This window comes from Orycteropus afer, unplaced genomic scaffold (genome assembly GCF_000298275.1).
Source record: "Orycteropus afer afer isolate SDZICR_OR568_19922 unplaced genomic scaffold, OryAfe1.0 scaffold00015, whole genome shotgun sequence".
In the NCBI taxonomy this organism is placed as follows: Eukaryota; Metazoa; Chordata; class Mammalia; order Tubulidentata; family Orycteropodidae; genus Orycteropus; species Orycteropus afer.
In genome coordinates, this window is record NW_006921602.1 from 19,756,802 (window position 1) to 19,779,345 (window position 22,544).

Sequence of the window (22,544 nt, forward strand, 5' to 3'; positions counted from 1 at the left end):
GAATTATCTTCAGTAAGATTTTACTTGCATGTGATATTAATGATATTGTTCGATAATTTCTACATTCTGTGGGATCACCTTTCTTTGGAATGGGTACAAATAAGGATCTCTTCCAGCTAATTGGCCAGGTAGCTGTCTTCCAAATCTCTTGGCATAGTCGAGTGCGTGCCTCTAGTGCAGCATCTGTTTGTTGAAACATCTCAGTGGGTATTCTATCAACTTCTGGAGCCTTGTTTTTCTCCAGTTCTTTCAGTGTAGTTCTAACTTCTTCCTTCAGTACCATTGGTTCTTGATCATATGCCACCTTCTGAAATGGATGAACATAGACCAGTTCTTTTTTGGTATAGTATTCTGTGTATTCATTCCATCTTTTTTTGATAATTTCCTGCATCATTCAATATTTTGCCTATAGAATCTTTCAATATTGCAACTCGAGGCTTAAATTTTTCCTCAGTTCTTTCAGCTTGAGAAATGCCAAGCGTGTTCTTTCCTTTTGGTTTTCTAACTCCAGGTCTCTCTACATCTCATTATCATAATTGATTTTGTCTTCTCAAGGTGCTCTTTAAAATCTTCTGTTCAGCTCTTTTATCTTGTCATTTCTTCCATTTGCTTTAGCTACTCTCTGCTTAAGGGGAAGTTTCACAGTCTCTGCTGACATTCATTTTGGTCTTTTCTTCCTTTCCTGTCTTTTTAATAACCTCTTGCTTTCTTCATGGATGATGTTAACCCCCAGTTCCTCTGGTATTCGGTCATCGGAGTTCAATACATCAAATCTGTTCTTTAGATGCTCTTTAAATTCAGGAGGAATATAATCAAGGTCATATTTTGGCTCTTGTGGACTTCTTTTAAATGTCTTTAGCTTCAGCTTGAATTTGCATATGAGTAGTTGATGGTCTGTTCCAAAGTCAACTCCTGGCCTTGTTTTATCTGAAGATATTGAGCTTCTCCTTCACCTCTTGCCTCAGATGTAGTCAGTCTGATTGCTGTGTACCCCATCTGGCTAAGTCCACATGTATAGCCACCATTTGTGTTGTTGAAAAAAGGTATTTGTAATGAATAAGTCACTGATCTTGCAAAATTCTATCATGCAGTCTCCAACGTTATTTCTGTCACCAAGGCCATATTTTCCAACTAGTGGTGATTTTTGTTTCCAACTTTTGCATCCCTCTCAGCAGTGATTGTTAACACATCTTCATTGCATATTCAGTCAATTTCAGATTGCAGAAGTTGATAAAAATCCTCAATTTCCTCATCTTTGGCTTTGGTAGTTGGTGCATACATTTGAATAATAGTAGTATTAGTTCAGAATACTAATGGGAGTCCCAGAACACTTAATTGTTCTAATGAGGAACCTGTACATAGATCAGGAGGCTGTTGTTCAAATAGTTCAAGGGGATGCTGCATGATTTAAAATCAGGAAGAGAGTGTGTCAGGTTTACATCCTTTTACCATACTTATTCAATAGTCAGTATACTGAGCAAATAAATAATCAGAGAAACTGGACTATATGAAGAAGAATGAGGCATCAGGATTGGAGGAAGGCTCATTAACAACCTGAGATATGTAGATGACACACTTTTGTTTGCTGAAAGTGAAGATGACTTGGAACAGTTACTGATGAAGATTAAAGACTATATAGTCTGCAATGTGGATTACACCTCAATGCGAAGAAAACAAAAATCCTCACATTTGGACTAATAAGTAAGCAGCATCACAATAAATGGAAAAAAGATTGAATTTCTCAAAGACTTCACATTACTTGGTTCTACAATCAACGCCAATGGAAGCACCAGTCATGACATCACATGACGTATTGCATTGGGCAAATCTGTTGCAAAAGACCTCTTTCAAGTGCTGAAGAGCAAAGATATCTTCTTGAAGACTAAGATGCACCTAACCCAAACCATGATATTTCTGGTCGCCTCATATGTATGTGAGGGCTGGACAATGAAAAAGGAAGACTGACGAGTTGATGCCTTGAGTTGTGATGTTGGTGAAGAATGCTGCAAGTACCATGGCTGCTAAAAGAACTAAGAAATCTGTCCTGGAAGAAGTGCAGCCGGAATGCTCCTTGGAAGCGAGAGTGGCCAAACTTTGTATGACCTATTTTAGTCATGTTGTCAGAAGGGACCATTTTCTAGAGAAGGATGTCATGCTTGGTAAGGTGGCTGGTCAGCAAAAGTACATTCCCTGTTCCAATTAGTAATGGATGTTTGCAGCTGTTTCTTCCCATCTTGAGTCGTGCCACATCAGCAAATGGAGGTCCCGAGTCTATCTTAGTCTGGAAGCTTCACTGAAACCTGTCCACCATGGGTAACCCTGCTGGCATTTGAAACACTGGTGGCATAGCTTCCAGCCTCAGAGCAGCATGCAAGCCACCACAGTACAACAAACTGACAAACAAGTTCGTCTCCCTTAATTGTTGCAAACCACTCCACTTACTTCCTGGTCCACACCTACCCACCCCCACCTCTCACCCCCACCCCCAGCCACTCAAAGACCCATCTTGCCTTTCATGCCCTGGGCTCCCTCACCCAGCTTGCCCCCAGGCACTCTTGAACACCTGCCTTTCCTTCCATGCTCTGGCTCCTTACCCAGCCTGTCCGCGGGTCCTCCCAAGCACCCTCTATGCCTTGAAAAGCCTTACTAAAAAGTTACTGCATATCTGTATAATTTAATTTTCTGATTTTTTTAATAAATAATTTTTTAAAATTTCATATTTGTTCAATAGATATTTAAGCATCTGTTATATGCTAAGGTAGTCAGATGATAGCTAAATTCTAGACAAGAATTTATAGAAAACATAAGATCTTGTTTTTAGAGACGACATATTTAGAAATGACTAATAATACAAAGTAGGAAATCCCTTGTACTGTAGAAGAGGTGAAGGTCAAGTCTTTAGAATTTCAGGAAAACTCTACCAGGAGGAATTGAATTAGGCCAGGCTTTTTAATAGAGAGGAAGTAATATTTGATTTAGGTAGAATTCAGACATTATAAAAATTTCTCTTCAGCACTGTTTGTGAGACACCCTTTTCTACTTTCTGAGCTATCTTGAACTTCTTCACAGTGTGTACATTTTCAGCAGTCTTGAGGGTTGGCCCAAAAGATGTTATTGCCTTAATCCTCAGCTTCTGTAGCTACTTTTCTGTTCTCTTTGCATTTGGGACTTCTTGGTTCTTAAATCTAGGCTCATTTACTCTGATCTGTAGGATCAGTCCTATTTTCATTCTGGGGAAGCAGTGCTAAGTCATATCTTACTATTTCTCTGACTCTGATCTTTTGCCCTAGGTCTAATAATCATTTGGCTTCCCTTAGTTCTAAGACATTGTAGTGTGTGCATCTCTTGTGATTGTTGAGGTTATTTTTCTTTCTTCCCAAGTTCTTCCTTTCATCCATATGAAAGAACATATCTCTAAAGTCGAAATAAGTCTGTTATGTCTGATGATGCACAAAGAGCAGCCTGTGTAATTTTTCATGCTAGTTAAGAAGCAAGCCACCAACCCAGTTTCATTTATCTCTACTGTAACCACTGTTCATAGCTTTCATTAAATCATTACCCTTTACAAGATCACCACCAAAGTAAATCAACCTTATCTTTCGAAGTTGTTCCTTTGCCAGAGAAAGTATCATTTTTTAAAGTATGAGACATTCAAGCAACCCAAAATGTAAACAGAATAATGTAATCTATGTTGATCATGCCATTGAGATTTATCAAATGTTAACAAGTTTCCATTTTTGCTTCAGATTTTTTAAAGGAATGTTATGTACAGAGTGAAACAGCAACCATCTCAAAAAATGAATAGAATAGTTTTATATTGTTAGGTGCCTTTGATTTGGCCCTGATTCATGGTGACTCCATGCAAAACAGTGTGAAACATAGCCCACTCCTGTACAGTCCCCACCACTGGTTGCAGATCAGACCATTATGATCTGCAGATTTTCATTGGCTGATGTAGACTACCAGGCCTTTCTTCCTGGTCCATCCTAGTCTGGAAGCTCTGCTGAAACCTTTTCAGCATCATAGCAACATGCAAACCACTGACAGACAGATGGTGACTGAACATGAGATGCATTGTCTAGAAATTGAATACAGGTCTCCCACATGGAAGATGAGAATTCTATCACCAAACCACCAATATCCTCTTCCAAAAATACAACCCAAAGCTAAAATCACTGTCATCAAGTCATTTTCGACTCCTAGTGGCCTTACAGCACAGATTAAATGTAGTAGACCAGGATCCATCATGAGTGGCCGTATATGTTTTCATCTTTTATCTCCTGTCAATCTGTTTCTTTTAACCTGAAGTTCTTTCAATAATGTACTAATAATGTTCATTCTGTTGAGCACTCATTTTTTCAAAGAATTTGTTGAAATGCCTTACTTCAGTTATCTGGAATATTTATGCATATATGATTCAAATCTCAACCTTTATTTGCCAAATCTGCTTCAGTTTCATAAGGCAGACTTAGCTATCTTTTTCTGTATCTTTCATTAAACTTACATACACTCACACTTCATTTATTGTGCTTTGCAGATACTGAGGTTTTTTTTTTTTCCTTGCATTTTTTAATGCATTTTATTGAAATACAATTCATGTACAGTGCATACACAAAACTAAAGTGACATGGGCCAATGCTTTTTTTTTTTTTGCAGTGTTCCCTCCCACTCCCCTCCCACCCCTGGCAACCAGCAAAGAAAGTTTCCCTACGTATATAAACCTTTCCTTGACTCTCCACAGCAATGAACTAATACTGTATTTGTCCTTCTGTGATTGACTTATTTTACTCAGCATTATGTCCTCCAAGTTCATCCATATTATGCAGTGTTTTGCAGACGCTACATTATTCTTTACTACTACATTCCATTATGTGTATGTACCATTGTTTGGTCATCCACTCTTCCACTATAAATCTTAGATATAAGTCCCTTGCCGGATATATAATTATTGGCAAATATGAATTTGTTGCTATCATTTTTGTTATATGCTTTTTTCATGATGTCGATTTCTTTGTTCCATATAATTTTTTTTTGCTGAGCTTGTTTTGTTTATGAGTCATGTTATCACTTCCTTCATTGCTGCTGTTTTAGTATTTGCTGAATATTTATGCTGGTCCTCTTTTTGATGTGAAGGTTGATCATTTTTCTTTGAGGCTACTCTGTGATTTATAGTTTTCTTCCCAAGTTTAGAGCAGTCTGTTCTATCTTGTAGTTGTCTGGACTTTCCTACCATCTAGAAGTTCTGTAACAACACAGTTTTTTCCTTTTCTTTGGTTTGTAGTTGTCCTCATTTGTCAGTTGATGTCTCTGGTTCCCTGTTTACAATCTTGTAGGCTTACTTACTTTGGATATTTCCGTATCTGGGTTGGTTTCTGGGTTATGTCATCATGTATGTTAATGGTCAGTTGTTGTTGGCTATTGTTGCTTCTCTGTCCAAAGTGCACCCTTTAACATCTCTCGTAAGGTTGGTCTGGTTTTAACAAATTCCCTCAATTTCTGCTTATCTGGAAGTGTCCTAATCTCACCATCATATTTGAGGGACAGTTTTGCTGGGTACATAATTCTTGGTTGGAAAGTTTTCTCCTTCAGTGTTTTATATATACCATCCCATTATCTTCTCACCTGCATGGTTTCTCTCGAGAAATACGAGCTTAGTCTTATTGGTTGCCCTTTATAGGTAACTTTTCATTTTTCCCATGCTGCTCTCATGATTCTTTCTTTGTCTTTGGTTTTAGTAAGTTTGATGATGATATGTCTTGTTGATTTTCTTTTGGGGTCCTGTTTGGGGTTCATTGGATTTCCTGAATGGATATATTTTCATCTTTCATCATACCAGGAAAATTCTCATCCAGCAAATCTTTGACAATTTTCTCGGTGGTTTTATTTGTGTCTTCCTGTTTTAGAATTCTGATTACACGTAGGTTATTCCTTTTGATGGTATCCCACATGAACCTTAGGCTTTCTTCATTTTGTTTCGATCTTTTTTCTGATTGATCCCTTTTCCAAAGAAGTGTTCAGGTATTTGCCTTCAGTCTCCCTAATTCTGTCTTCCATTGATTCAAGTCTGCTCCTTTGCCCATCCAATGTCTTACCTATTTCTGAAAATTTAGTATTAATCTTCTGGATTTCTATGTGTAGATTTTGTATCATTTCTAATTTTTCATTTGTTTTGTCATTGTGTTCTTATATTGTCTTTTGAAATTGTTCTAGGGTTTTCTCTGTATTTTCCTTGATCTGTCTCTCAATTTGTTGAAGATACCTAAATATAATTCTTTTGAATTTCTTATTAGGAAGTTCCAATGCTGTGTCTTTCTCAGGGATATGTTTTGGGTCTATATCCCGGTCCCTAGTTTTTCCTGCTTTATCTTACTTCTTTGTGTGGGCTGTGATGCTCTGTTGTCTCCAAGGCATTGTGATGTTTTGTGTTTATATTTAATTGGTGATTGTATGTTGGAGTGACTTGCCCACAATTTTTGTTTTCTTTGTATGTTATCTACGCAAGCAGGGTACTGTGCTATGCTCTTCTATTTGCTAGGGGACAGCACTTAATACACCCACCACCTGTCTCCTTTCCTGTTGGCAGCCTCTCGTATGTCCCTGCTGCCCTTGGCAAACAGAGCCTATTCCTCCTGAGTCCCCTGGAATCCAAATATCCAAATAAGGATGCTATCACTTTAAGATCCAAAATGGTTGCCACTTGTAAACATTCAAAATGGCTGTGCTCTTGGTCACTTTACACATCCAAAATGGCTGCCGCTTGTAAATATCCAAAATGGCTGCACCCTTGGTCACTTTAAATATCCAAAATGGCTGCACCCTCCGGACAGCGAAAAGTCAACACCTCAGGTTGTCTCCCACCTTCCTATTTCCCTTCCTAGTCATAGGCCGCCATCGCAGTCGTCCCTGCAGCCCTTGACCAGGGCTGATATTTTTAGGTCAATACTCAGGTCCCAACACCATTCAGGTTGTTGGTCTTGTCAGAGTAGCTGACAGTCTGCAACTCTGACCCTCTCTGTATTCACTGTTTTTGTTCACATTTTTCCACTAGTTGGTGCCTAATCCATGTCTGTATAGTTCCTTTCAAAGCTCAAGGCTCCAGGATTATCTTTTGTATTTCTGTCAATTGTTTTTTCTTCTCTTTGTTGAAGAGGGTCTATGTTGCTTGTCTGCCTATTCCTCCATCTTACTGGAAGTCTGATACTGAGTTTTTTACAAATTGAAAGTTGATGACAGCCCTGTGTCGAGAAAGTCTATTATGCCATTTCTCCAATAACGTGCTCATTTTGTATCTCTGTTTCACATTTTGATAATCCTCACAGTATCTTAAACTTTCTCATGATGCTAATATACACTCATTATAAGACTACAGTGTAGTGTAAACATAACTTTTATATGCCATGGGAAACAAAAAAATATGTGTGACTTGCTTTATTGTCATATTCACTTTATTGCAGTAGTCTGGAACCAATCTACAATATCTCCGAGGTATGCTTGTATCTTACATCAGTGATCTTATGGCATTGTCTGTAAATTAACTCTAAGCTCCTTAAAAGTAAGAGGAATTGTCTTTTTGCCTTTGTATCCTGGCCTCTGTGTCTGGTCTTAGCAAGCATTCAGTAAGTATTTGGATGACTGGAGTAATAGTATAAAGAAGGAAAGAAGATGGAAAAGAACAGAGAATAAATGAAACACGTAGGTCTCATTTGATCTGATTTGAATTGACGTATAGCTGGACTAGGAATAAAGGCAGACCACAGAAGAACCTGCATTTGAATTGTGCTGGCAAAGAATATTGAATATACCATGGACTGCCAGAAGAATGAATGAATCTGGCTTGGAAAAGTACAGCCAGCATGCTTCTTAGGAGCAGGAATAAAAAACTCTAAACTCACTGCTGTTGAATTGGGTCCAACTCATAGCGACCCCTCCTTGGGTTTCTGAGTCGGTATCACTACGGAAGTAGATTGCCCAAACTTCCTTCTGGGGAGTGGCTAATGGATTTGAACCACCAGCCTTCTGGTTAGCAGTCCAGTGCCTTAGGCACTACACTGCCAGTGCTCCCTAGAACCGAGAATGGCTCTACTTCATCTCTCATAATTTGTTCATGTTATCAGGAGAGACCAGTCCCTAGAGAAGAATATCATGTCAGTAAAAAAGGGGATGACCTTGAATGAGATAGATTGACATAATGGCTGCAACAGTAGACTCAGGTATAACAAATATTGTGTAGCTGGCACTGGACTGGACAGTGTTTCATTCTGTTGTACCCTGGGTCACTATGAGTACAAATCAAATTGGTGGCATATAATAGTAACAACAACAACAATAACAGTAGATTAGTTGTCATAACCATGCCCCTTTTCCCTTTTCCCAAATATTTTCGTTGTGTAACAGCAAGGTAGTTATCAGTTTCATGGAGGTATTTAAATTAATAAAAGTGAATTAAAACTTAGTTCTTCAGCAGTGTGCCACATTTTAAGTGCTCAATAACTACATGTGGTTAATAGCTATTGTTTTGGATAATGCAGATGTAGAACATTTCTGTTACTGGGCAGCACTGATATAAATGACATAGTTCCCTTTTTGAAGAGGTGATGGCTAATGTATGCTTATTTTCTTCACTTTTTAAAACATTGCTGTGACATAAATGCACAGGTATAAAACATGAAATCAAACACATTGCCATTGAGTGGTTTCCGACTCATAGCAACCCTATAAGAGAGTAGAATTGCCCCACAGGGTTTCTAAGGCTGCAACTTTTTACAGAAGCGGACTGCCCCATCATTCTCCCACAGAGCAGCTGGTGGTTTTAAACTACTGACCTTTCAGTTAGCAGCCAAGCACTTAACCACTGTGCCACAGGGGCACACGCATATACACTCTAAATCTAAAAGGTAACAATTGAAAAACTTGGCAATTACTCTATAAAAACTTTATAGCCTCTGTGGTAGATTCTGATTAAATATATGGTAGATGGTATATTACCACTTTACCAAAGGAAACCTGTGAAATGATAAAAAGGAAAGAAAAAGCTTTCCCACTTCAAAATAACTTGAAATTGTATTCTTATTCTATAGATATTTTAATCTTTTAGTCCAAACTTTATGTTGAAAAATTTCTGACCTATATGAAAGAACTATACTATGAACATTTATATATCCTTCCTCTAGATTTACCAATTTTTAATATTTTGCAGCATCTCCTCTGTATCTATACTTTTGGGGGGACCTATTTGAAAATGAGTTGTAGACAGCATGAAAGTTCATTGCTAAATACAGTTAATTCCCCAATTTACAGTTTATGCAATTTACAACATATTTGCATTATGATGAACTGCACTTAAAACTTTTTTTTTTTTTAATACATCTTATTGTTGGTAATAAGTACTGCATATTGTGTGGCAGTGTGAAATTTGCTGATGTTATCATTCACAGATGTTCAATTTTGTGATTTCCTGTTCAAAACACTGCCATTAGATTTAGTTTTCTGAACTGAATTAGGAACTTCAGTTTTTTGAAAACATGGACCCAAATGCTGATAACTTTGCTAAAGTTGGTAGATTTGGGAAGCAGTGAGGTGTTACCATGGAATACATAAAGAAGAAAGAAAAGGACCATATAGATGGCTCTCACTAATTTATGGACTAATAGAGTTACTACCACAACTGACAAAATAACCATCATCTAACTCTTCTTCACCATTGGAGTAAATTTTTTGTATTTTTTTAATGTATGTTTTTATTAAAATGTATCTGTACCTTTTATTTGTAATGTTTCCAACCCCCAAAACAAAGAAGTATTGGATTTATGAAGAAACTGATAATAAAGGCAGTAATAATAAAAACTAAAAACAAATGAGATATTCAACTTATGTCAGAACTAGCTTACAACAGAGTTGTTGGAACAGAACCCTGTTGTAAATTGGGGAATACCTCTACTTCAACACATATCACCTAATAACTTTTACATTTTCCTAAAAATCTATAATAGTGTTTCGAGCCTCTAAAAATTAACATTAATTTAATAATATGTTTAACGTATAGTCTATAATCATGTTTTTAAAGTTGTCCTAAAAATATCAATTTGCATTTCATATTTATGTCTCTTTTAGTGTCTTAATTTATACCAAACTTTCCCATCCTCGGTTCTGTAGTTTTTCTGCTTTTAATGTCATTGTCTTTTTCTCAGGAGTCTAGATTAGTGACTTATAGAATGTTCCACATTCTAGGTGTGTCTAATTGTTTAGTGATGATTAGATTTTTTGTAAGCATCATTTGGCAAGAATATTGGCATTGAGGAAGCTGGGTATTTCTTAATGCATCACAACAGTTGTCACACAATGTGAAGTTATTCTACTCTTAGTAATGTTAAGTTTGACCACTTGGTAAAAGGGTAAAAATGATAATCACTAGGTCTCTTTGATGTGAAGGTACACTTTTACTTTATAGTTAATAAGCAATCTGTGAGATGATACTCTCAGAGACTGTGAATGTCATGTTTCCATACAACTTTTACCCACTGGTTTTAGCACCAGTGGTGATTTTTGCCTAAATTAGTTAATACATTTGAGGTTATAGAATGGCAATTTTAAATTCTGTCATTTCTTTCATATATATTGATTGGGATTTCACAGCTATTGCAATCTTGACCTCTGATAAAAACTAAAGTTTAAATCAGAATTATTATATCAGTGTAAATAGGTTGTCTAGAACACCTATCTCCTACCTGCCAGTTTAGATTTGTATTACAGTATTTAACTAGTATTTCCAATGAGCTAGGCCTCTAGTGTCCACCTCATGCTCTAGATTTTCTTAAGAAATTACTGCAGTGTTTCTGATTATAATTTTGGGTGTTCCCTTTATAAACTACTTAGGAGTTTCTGCATACTTTTCCCTCTCATCCATGTCTTGGCATTTTATTCTGCCAGTTCTCTTAATTGTGATTACTAGAATGAATTATGTTTATGGAATAAAGAGGACTTTAACAGGGGAGAAGTGTGTACAATTCTGAGAGGGTGGAATAAACTTTTAAGTGATCCGTTTGACCCGTTATCTGGAAATAGAACAAATTCAGTTATGGGTAAATTAATTACTGTTTAATTATGAAGGGAAAACAAATGATGATAAAAGAGCTAGTGATTTGTAACATATTCACTTGAATAAATTTAAACTCAGTCTGCTTTTTACCATGCCATGAAGCGTGTTTCTAGGTGCCTTTTTCTTGAGGCCAATTGGTCTTCATTGACAGAATTCTAGTCAAATATAGTGTTGCAAAGAGGGCAAGGAGGCCACAAGAGAACCCCACAAGAGGAAGACAGAATCACCATCAGTAACCCAAGGCCTATTACTGCAAGGCCAGACATGCTGCCTTCTTCCAGCCCTTTCACCAACCGTTCCTCCCAAAGCACCACCACCTCTCTCCTGGGTTCAGTAATTTCACTGTAGAACTCACAGATTATGGGGTTTATTAGGGAAGCACCAGGCTATAATTCAAGTTTAGGAAAAACACTCAGTCTCTCTCCCAGCCCGCCATCTCTCAGCCAAGTCTCTCACAGTCTCTCTCCCAGCAGTGCATGTTCCTCGCTGTCTTACTCAGCAACACGTGTCTCTTTCCCAGCAGCACGTGTCTCTTTCAGGAGCACGTGTCTCTTTCAGGAGCACGTGTGTCTTTCAGCAGCATGTCTTCCTCAACCAGCAGTCAGAGAGAGTTCTGCCTCCAGGAGGCCTCCTTTTGAGCCCAGAAGGGTGGTCAAACTAGCCAATCATAGCATCAGAACTCTAAGCACTTGAGAGAGAGTGGGCACCTCCCAGAACATTGTTTTGTGCCACTCCCAACAGAAATACTCCAGGTGGACAACTTTAGCAATTGGGAGCTCCTCAGATGCTCATTCCACCACTGAGTTTACATGACTTATGGGTAGAAAAGCTATACTAAGTAATTTACTACACTGCAAGTGTTATCTCAGTTGTAGTTCATATTGAGAGGGTTTTGTACATTTGCAGAATAGGAAATTTAATATGTCTGAAGGAAAAGCTATAAACTAACAAATGAAGTAAATTTTAGTATAAAGATGCTTTATATATGTAAACTGGGAAAGGTTGAGTAAATTAAGAATAAAGAATGATTTTTCTTCCCTTTTAGAATTCATAAATCATACCTATTATAAAAAGCTAGAGATTCTTTATTGAGGGGCAACTTAGGAACTTGTCAGGTTTTAAGACTAGAATGCCTTTCCCATAGGTCTTCAATAGCATTTATGGCTTTTAATAATTATGATAGTTAATTAGTCACTTACAAGATCTTTGGTAATATCCAGACATGTGACAGTAATTATATTTCTTCTTTATGTTTTAGACTATCCCCATAAATATGGTCCACAGGGAGGCTGTGCAGATCATTCAGTTTTTGAAAGGATGAGGAAATACCAGATGACTGGTATAGAAGAAGTGACTCAGGTAAGGATTTTAATGCTGGTGGCTAACATTTAAGAAAGGGAAATGAATTTGGGCATACACTCCTGCATTTACAAATGTATGTTCTAGAATTTCTGAAAGATTTGTACTCCTAAAGAAAAAAAAATATTTTTTTAGTTCTCAAAGAGGCCAGGTAACTTGCTTATAATAACAGAATGGTGCTGGGAGTTAAATCCAAATCTGCATGACTCAAAAAATGTTAATTACATGTCCTAAATATACTCTGCCTTACATTTTATCATAAAAGAAAAAAAGTCAATCTGAACTTGTGTTTTATGTAAATACTTATATTAGTATAAAAATTAGGGTGAGCGGCTTACCCTGTTTTGCCTGGAACGTCCTCATTTTAACACTGACAGTCCCATGTCCCTGGGCCAACCAAAATGATTAGTCACCTAATAAAAATTACTATGACTTTGATATATTAATTGTAATTGTTTTCACCATTTGACTGTTTTTCTTTTATTCTGTTTTTGCCTTTTCCTTCTTTAGTCATAAGTGATAGGTTTATAGTATTCAAGACATAAGTTCAAATTTAAAAAAATTTCTTTTATAATAAACATCATATATTTTGGGCATTCTTAATGTAGTAGGAAAACCAAACTCACTGCCATAGAATCATATCTGACTCATAGCGACCCCTCCTTGGGTTTCCAAGGCGGTATCGCTATGAAAGTAGATTGCCCAACCTTCCTTTGGTGGATTTGAACCTCCAGTCTTCTGGTTAGTAGTCTAATGCCTTAGGCACTATGCTACCAGAGCTCCTTATGTAGTAGGATGGAGGAATATTTTTTGAGTCAATGCAAATTTGTAGTTAAGTTTGTTCCTTGATCTGCAAAACAGCGTAAACAGTTCTTTTTCAGGTGGATTTTTTAAGTATTAAGAGATACTATTCTTGCATTCATTGAACAAATATTTATTGATCTTCTGCCAAGTGTCACAGACTCTTTTACATGATGGACCCATTGTGAGATTAAGGTAAAACCTGTCCTCAGAAAACTTATACTTTAATTGGAGACATAGATGAACAATACAGGGTAGTAGGAAATATAAAAGGCTTGAGTGATACTCTACACAAAAGAGGAACGGCTGGCCTAACCTTGGAATTATTTGAGGACAATAAGCAGACACTAAAAGACAGCAGGAGTTAGGTTGACTGTGAAGAGGTGGAAAGATATTCCAAGCAAGAGGAACAGTACATACATAGAAAGTCCAGAGAAATGGACTAGTAGAGACCTTGGAGGAGGGGAATAGGATGCATAGGAATTGAGACTGGGAAACCGATTTGAAGATGTTGCAGATACTCAGTTGAGAAGTGATAGTGGCAGTGTGGATAAGGGAGCAAGAGTACAGATTGCTACATATAATGAGTGGTTAGCAGGGTCTAGATATAACAGTATATAAAAGTAGGTTGTATATTTCTTTATAGTAGCAGCACACTATCAGAAATGTAATGAAAGAGAGCACAGAGTCCCCTTGAGTCATAGCTGAATACCAAGTTGTATATGTGTAGGGTGAGATTCCACAAGAAAAATACTAGAGATAGGAAAACTACTGGAGAATAAGATGAACTGAATAACAATCAGGAATTATTCTTGGTAGAGATCCCATGACATGCTAGGAGTAGGACTAACCTAGCTTTGAGTAGAGGCTGTTCCAGACCTTCCCTAATAAACTGAAAACAGGCTTCAAAAGGATCAAGATTTTTTTCCAGCAAATTAACTGCCAGTCAGAATATAGTTTAATAATACTTGTTAAAGGAAGACACAAAATCCAGATACTCAACAATGTAATATTCATAATGTCCTAGCATTCAAAAAACTGGATGATAAGCTGAAAAAAAGTGAAAAATAAATAAAAAAAGAAAAGATCAATTGCTAGAAAAAGACATAATGTTTGGTAAAGTACAGGGTTGGTGAAAATGAAGGGACCCCCCCCCCCAAAAAAAAAAAAAAAAAAAAAACCTGATAGAAGTGGTCCATAATCGGGAGAAACAGAACCTGAGGCTACAGGCATTAGCAGTCAAGGACTTTAAAATGACTCCTATTAGTATGTTCAAAGAATGAAGAAAAAAATGAACACAAAGAAGAGATGACGAAAATGATAAGAAACAACCAAACGGAACTTTTAGAGCTGAAAAATACATTGTCTGAATTGGAAAATTCGCTGGATGGGCTTGAGAAACAAATTAGTCACTGAAGAAGATATTGTGAGTAAACATGAAGACAGGATGATAAAATAATAGAAATTATCCAGATTGAAGCCCAGAGAGAAAATAATTGGAGTTCAGAGGGAGGAGATACAGAAAAATATTTGAAAATATAATGCTCCCGATTTTTCAGATGTGAGAAAAATTTCTATCTGTGGTCTAAGAAGCTCAGTGAAACCCAAACAAGATAAACAGAAAGAAAGGCATATCAAGGCATTTTATAATAAAATTACTGGAAACCACTGAAAAAAAGAAAATCATGAAAAACAGCTAAAGAAGGTAATTTATATATAGGGGAACAAAGATAAGAATGACTGATGACTCTTACCACACAGTGTAAGCCAGAGCCATTATAGAATGACATCTTTAAAGTGTTGTAAGAAAACCTGTCAGCCTAGGATTCTATATTTTGTGAAAAAGTTTTAAATAATGAGGGTAAATTAAAGACCTTTTGTAGATAAACAAAAGCTGAGAGAATTTGTCTCTAGGAGATCTACACTGCAAGAAATGTTAAAATTCTTCAGGTAGAAGAAAAAGGATACTGAATGGAAACTCAAATCTGTTAAGGGAGTAGAGAACCTAAAATAGTAAAACATGTAGGTAAATATAAAGGATTTCTTTTACGTTTTATAATTTCTTTAATCAAAATTAATAAAAATGTATAGTGGCATTCTTAATATACAAAGAAGCAAAAGTAATCACAGTGGAACAAAGTATAAGAAGAGGAAAAAAGGGAGGTATATTATTTCTTGTATATTAGATGGTATAATTTGGTCAGGTAGAATACAATACATAAAAGATGCATGTTGTAAAACCTAAAGTAAGGGTCAGAAAACTTTGGCCTGTGGCCCAGCTGCCTGTTTCTTAAATAAGGTTTTATTGGAACACAACCATGCCCATTCATTTATTCATTGTCTTTGGCTGCTTTTATGCTGCAGTGGCAGAATTGAGTAATTGCAACATTGATCATGCGACCCTCAAGAGGAAAAACTTAATATTGCACCCTTTAGGAAAAAATTTGCAGTAATGTCTCTTGTCTTTGAGCAACCACTGAAAAAAGTAAAAGAGGGAAAGCAAACAGATCAGTAAAGGAAATAAAATGTAATTGAAAAGACTCAAGTTAATCCAGAAGAAGGAAGGAAAAGAAAAAAGAACAAAGGGGCAAATAGTAAATGAAGACTTAAGATGATAAGTTTAAATCTAACTGTATTAATGATTATATTAAATGTAAATGGACTAGACATCTTACTGAAAAAGCTGAGATGGTAAGAGTGATTAAAAAAAAACCAAGGTCAATTTTGTCTAAAGGAAATGAAGTTTAAATGTAAAGATGAAAGTAAAAGGATGGCATAACATGATAAAAACACTAATCATAAGAATGAATGATAATAATATGAGTATATTTAAATTCATGGAATATTATCAGAGATGAACAGGGACATTTCATAATGATAAATGTCACTTTAAGGAGAAATAACAATTGTAGCTGCTGGTTAATAATGCAGTTAATAATAGAGTTATGGATATATGAAACAAAACTGACAGAACTGAAAGTATAAAATGAAAAAAAATCTACAAATTATAGTTGCAGATGGTATTCATTTCTGAGTAACTATCACAGCAAATAGAAAATCAGTAATAGGACACATGAACAACACTGTCAGCCAATTTAACCTAATTGGTATTTATAGGGATACTCTGCTTAACAATGTAACATTCTTTTCAAATGTACATGAAACATTAGCTAACTAGTTCATAAAACAAGTCTCAATTTTTTTAACCTTTCTTTTTTTTTTTGGTGATTTAGGTGAAAGTTTATAGAGCAAATTCATTTTCCAGTCAAAAGTTAAAACATATTTTTTTGGTAATATTAATTGAAATCCCCACAGTGTAACAGCTGTGTTCTGCCTTCTCTCTGTGGTTAGCTTTTCTTTGTATCCTTCTTTCGTATGTATTCCTGCCTTCTGAGCTTTCTGCATATATGCTGGTGCTGCCCTTTTGACCTCTCAGGGTTGATTGTTCTAAGGAGTGCATCTCCCTGGTGTAATTGTTCACTTTATGTGAATCCCTATTGTTTGGTTGAAAATCAAGCCATGGGAGTGAGTTGAATTCCAGGCCTCAAGGGTGATAAGGTGCTGTAATCTCAGGGGTTTCCCAGTCTGTATCTAATCAGTAAGCCTGGCCTTTTGTTATGCTTTTGAGTTTTATTCCAGATTTTCCCCCCAGTCTATCCAGTATCTTCAATTTTCAATAAATTTAGAAGGATTGAAATTATAGCTCTTAGATCCTCAAGGAAATTAAAATAGAAATCAGTAACAAATATTTGGGAAACCCCTAAATATTTGGAAATTACTTCAACTAGTACAATTAGAAACCACTTTGAGTATAATGATAATGAACACACAGCATAATAAAAGCAGTGCTTAGAGGAAAATTTAAAGTTCTATGTGATCATACTAGAAAAAAGTCTAGAAATAGTAGTATCTGCATCTACCTTAATTAGCTGGACAAGAAAGTACAAATTAAGCCCTGAATATGCAGAAGGAATAAAGCAACAGTAAGAACAGATATCAGTGAAATGGAAAACAAACAGTAGAAAAAATCAATTGAAAACATAATATTATAATTGATAACTTGCAGCTAGTCTGATTAAGAACTAAAGAGAAAATACACAGCTTAGCAGCATTAGGAATGAAAGAGGGGAAATTAATAATTTAAGTGAATATGTTGAACATTTTGAGCCAATGAATTCAACAATACACCTACTCCTCACTTATCAACTGTCTCATTATCTGACATCTCACATTTATGATAATAGTAAAACCATTATCTGACTGTTAATGATGTTCATCTGGCAGTAACAAATGCCAAGGTGTTAGATGGTAGTAATGCTGGCTGTGATGGGTAAGGTTATATGTCAACTTGGCTAAACTATATGATTCTCAGTGGTTTGGAAGTTAAGCAATGAGTGTAATTTGGCATTTATGTGATGATGTAGTTATCTTCCATTTTGTAATCTGATGTAGCATCCTCCATTTTCATATAACATTGATTTCCATTTAATGACATTGTTTTTGGAACCTTACTGTGCCAGTAAATGAAAAGTGAGTATATAGATATCAAGGAAAACTCCAAGTGCAGATATAGCTTTGCTGTTTAATTACATCAAAGTTCTTAAGAAGTCTTAATATATTTTATGAGACCAACATTACTTTGATTACAAAATGTAGGGTAAGGGAGCAAGTTTTACCTTAAGTAAGGTGACCTTTATCCTTGGCTCCTAACAACCCTTGGAGTAATTTAGGTACCTTAATCTGGGACTTTCCAGGCCATACCTGAGGATTTGTGCTGGTGAGTAAGGACTCACTGGACCAGAAAAGAGTCACCCAAGAAGCCAATAACCAACTAGTCTGAGGTGGCATGATTTAGCCTATCATGCAGTACTGGCCAATAATGCTCAGAGAGCTTCCTGGATGGTGAAGGGAGGGTGACGTGCCCTCTTTGAGACATGGCAACTCCACATTAGGAACCTTCTCTGACCTTGCCTGTCCATCTCTTTCTTTCTTTCTTTCTTTCTTTCTTTAATTGTGATTTGGGTGAAAATTTACAGAGCAAGTTCTCTTTCTATACAGCAGTTCACATACACTTTGTCTGATACACATTGACCACAGTTTACCACAATGCAACAGCTCCCCTCCCACTTCCTTCCAACAGTCACCTCTTCCCTGCGTCCATCTCTCCATGCACCCCTGCCCCCTGAGCTGTCTCCCTGTGCATAAATAGCCCTTCTTTCTCCCATGATTGTTCTCTCCAAGGAGTGTATCTACCTCAGGTAAATGATCAACTCTTATGCCTGTCTTTTGTTTGGCTGGAAGCCACAGGTATGGATTCAATTCCAGACCTGAAGGGCAGCTAGGGGCCATAGTCTGTGGTTCCACCAGGCTCTATCAGATCAGCACACCTGTCCCCCCCACACTTATTCCCCCAAATCATTTTGAGTTTTGTTCCACATTGTTCTCCCTCTCTATCCAGGATCTGCTCCATAGATGATCCCCCTCCGAGTGGTTGACAGTGGTAGCCAGGCACCATCTAGTTCTTCTGGTCTCATAGTCTCCATCTCTTTCTTATGATGATCCTTTTACTATATTAAAAGATACGTTTTGAAAATATTTAAAAGTAATTACTTGAGGAAATAATAAATTACCTAGACAATAGAATATTATTGCACCCGACTCATAGCCACCCCTCCTTGGGTTTCCGAGGCAGTATCACTACGGAAGTAGATTGCCCAGCCTTCCTTCTGAGGAGTGGCTGGTGGGTTTGAACCACCAGCCTTCTGGTTAGCAGTTAAGTACCTTAGGCACTATGCTACCAGAGCTCCTAATAGAGTATTTTAAGACTGAAATTGATGTTCACGAGGAATTTTTAATGACATGGAGAAATACCTTGTGTTACGGAATAAAACAAAATATAAAAAATTTAGTATATTAAGTATATAAAATTATAATCATGAAGCATACTCATTATCTGAAATCACTCTCTCTTTGACTTATAGAAGCCTCAAGAAAAGTATGCTGCTAATGGTCCAGAACTCCTGAGGAAAAAACGTACAACGTCAGCTGAAAGAAATACTTGTCAGCTTTATATTCAGACTGATCACCTGTTCTTTAAATATTATGGCACACGGGAAGCTGTGATTGCCCAGGTATTTTAATTTTCTTTCTATCTTAGGAGTTCTTATGCAGTCATACTGTTTATATCAATATTTTCCCCTAAAAATTAAAATACTAAAGTGCCTATCCCTTTTGCGGGGTTAGACTGTTTGCCTTCTAATCTCAGCTCTAACAAACTAATAAGGAGCCCTGGTGGTGCAGTGATTAAACATTCTGCTGCTACCTGAAAGGTTGATGGTTTGAACCTGCCAGTGGCTCCATGGGAGAAAAGACCTGGTGATCTGCTCCTATAAAGATTACAGCTTAGGAAGCCCTATCGACAGCACATGACAGTAGTAACCAGCTTGTTGGGATCTTCTCTGTGGTGGTGTTTACAGTATATTTCCAGATGATTAAAGAAAACAATTTTATATGATTGAAGCAAGAGCGGCTATTTGTGTTTGTTCAGAGAAGAGGTAGGAAAAGGCGTAAAATCTCTCACCTCACCTGCACTTTACTAATAATTTTCATTCTTTTGTCAAGTGTGTGATGTAGACATTTTAAAGTTTGAATATGGTAGAACATGAATAATTAATTCTTGATTTGGGAGATGGAAATTTACAATCTTATTTGTATTTCAGCAGCATTGCTAAAATGTTCTTTTCTCTTTAAATCAATAGATATCCAGTCATGTTAAAGCGATTGATACAATTTATCAGACTACAGACTTCTCTGGAATCCGTAACATCAGTTTCATGGTGAAACGAATAAGAGTAAGGAAATTTGATAGTTAAGAGTATTAAAAAAGAAAACAATAAGGACCATGTTTATAAGAAGGAAAATTGTTCTTTATTTCATCTTTATGCATTAAATAGTTCAAATTAAATGATTTTTTTTTTTCAAAATGTATACCTGTTACAAATCTGAATTTATAAGCTAGATATGTCACCTGAGTTTAAAAAGAATTATCCTTTTGGAAGAGTATGTGCCACAAATTATATTTATGTTCTCATCTTTTCCTTAAAATATGATTGACTAGATACAAACAAATGTATGTACAAGAGTATTTTAGTACATACATATATACCTTATTTAATAATAAAGCTGTAAGTGGTCTTTACTTTTAGAAGTAATATGATTCAATCTTAAATAGAATCATGTTAAGGTGGAATACAGTTTGTAGTTGTACAGTATAAAAACTATTCATAATCACTTGCTTTTTTGTGTTCTGAGAACAATAGACACTCTCATGTGAGCAGGTAAAAGTGCTAAGTGCTATAAGTATTGCTGTTTAGGAGGCAGAGCAATAAAATGCCAAGCAGTGAAAAGTAGAGAACACTTGAACATTTTATTTTTCTTTTAGTAAAATGATTTTCATTATGAAGAGATGTATGTAATTAGATGGATAATGTGGTACTTCATTGTTTTCAGGCCATTAACTAAAATGAAGACCTTAAACTTAATTTATTAAAGAGTTTTCATGATCCATTAAATAATTAAAAATTTATTTGTATCAGCAAGTATTTCAATATTAATTATCCTACTTTAGATGGAATTTTCAGTTTGTAGCCAATATTACCAAAATATCAGGGGATTCCATTTGTATATTTAGTGGGAGAAAGCCATCTCTAGCAGCTCTGTAATCATGGGCTATCTGTAACATAGATGGTACTTGCTTTTAGATTGTTTGTTTTAAATGTCCATATCTGCCATATCTGATTATTTATGGTTCATGTTAATGGATAAACCATATGTTCTGAGATCTGTCCTTAGGCAGTTGCCCTGACTTTCAGTTTGTTTTCACCATCCTGCTTCTGAGCCCCTTGGTTTTACTGTTGTTGTTAAGTGCCATTGAGTTGGACTCGACTCATGGCAACCCCTCCTTGGGTTTCCAAGGTGGTATCACTATGGAGGTAAATTGCCCAACCCTCCTTCCAAGGAGTGGCTGGTGGGTTTGAACCTTCTGGTTAGCAGTCAGGTGCCTTAGGTACTATGCTACTAGAGTTCCTTTGGTTTTACTAGAGGATAAGAATTCTAAAAAGACCTGTAGTTCTCATGTCATCCACTTATTACCAATATTTTCAATAGACTGAACTTTGTCTTCTAGTTAAAACATTTATTTTCAAGCATGTCTCTTTTATTCTTTATCAAGAATTTTGTATGTATTTCCATGGCTTACCTGGAGAAAAGAAAATTGTTCTAGGACTTCAGAGGAGTCAGGGGTCTCTGAAAGGAGTCAGTAGTTAATAAATGAAAATTTTTGTGTAGCTGAAGTTTGATGTCAGAAGAGATTATTTTTCAGATTATGATGGAGGAACCTGTATTAAAAATATAGTAAAAGAAACACTGTAGAGGAACTCAGCTTGAAATAGTATGAGAAATGAATTGGCAGTAGAAAGAAATTACTATTATTCTTTTTCAATTGTGATTTGGGTGAAAGTTTACAGAGCAAATTCACTTTCCATACAGCAGCTCACATACACTTTGTCTCATGACATTGACTTCAATTTACTACAGTGTAACAGCTCCCCTCCCACTTCCTTCCCATAGTTACCTCTTCCCTGTGTCCTTACCTCCCTGCACTCCCATCCCCTGCCTGACCTGTCTCCCTTCTATTCTACCATGATCATTCTCTTCAAGGAGTGTATCTACCTAATGTAAATGTACACCTCATATGCCTGTCTTCTGTTTGACTGGAAGCCCCAGGAGTAGGTTCAGTTCCAGACCTGAAGGGCAGCTAGGGGCCATAGTCTCAGTAGCTCCATCAGGCTCTATCAGACCAGCAAACCTGGTCCCCCCCACCCCCCTTTTTTTTAAATTTTTTTTAATGATTTTGAGTTTTGTTCCACATTTTTCTCCCACTCTATCCAGGATCTCCTACATAGATCCCCCTCCAAGAAGTTGACAGTGGTAGCTGGCCACCATCCAGTTGTTCTGGTCTCATTGTGGTATCGACTGAGGATTGCATGGTGTACTAGTTGCTTGGACTAATTGTTTTCACGTGTCTTTGGTTTTTTTCATTCTTCTTTTCTCTGGACAAAGAGAGACCCATCGTTGCATCTAGATGGCTGCTTATAAGCTTTTAAGATCCCAGTCTCTACTCACCAAAGTAGGATGTGGAACAATGTTTTAATCTTTTGGATTTCTATCTGTAGATTTAGAATCTTTTCTAATTTGTCATTTTGTTCTTGTATTTTCTTCCAAAATTCTT

At 36.5% G+C, this 22,544-nt stretch overlaps 1 protein-coding gene across 1 annotated transcript in view; it reads left to right on the forward strand.

The window, feature by feature from the left end:
- The window catches only part of ADAM10 (ADAM metallopeptidase domain 10), a 149,545-nt gene that overhangs the window by 87,817 nt on the left and 39,184 nt on the right, over nucleotides 1–22,544 (forward strand). The window contains exons 4-6 of the mRNA XM_007958450.2: nucleotides 12,354–12,454; nucleotides 19,237–19,386; nucleotides 20,014–20,106. Of these exons, the coding sequence (XP_007956641.2) occupies nucleotides 12,354–12,454; nucleotides 19,237–19,386; nucleotides 20,014–20,106 (344 nt within the window). The remainder of the gene's footprint in view (nucleotides 1–12,353; nucleotides 12,455–19,236; nucleotides 19,387–20,013; nucleotides 20,107–22,544) is intronic.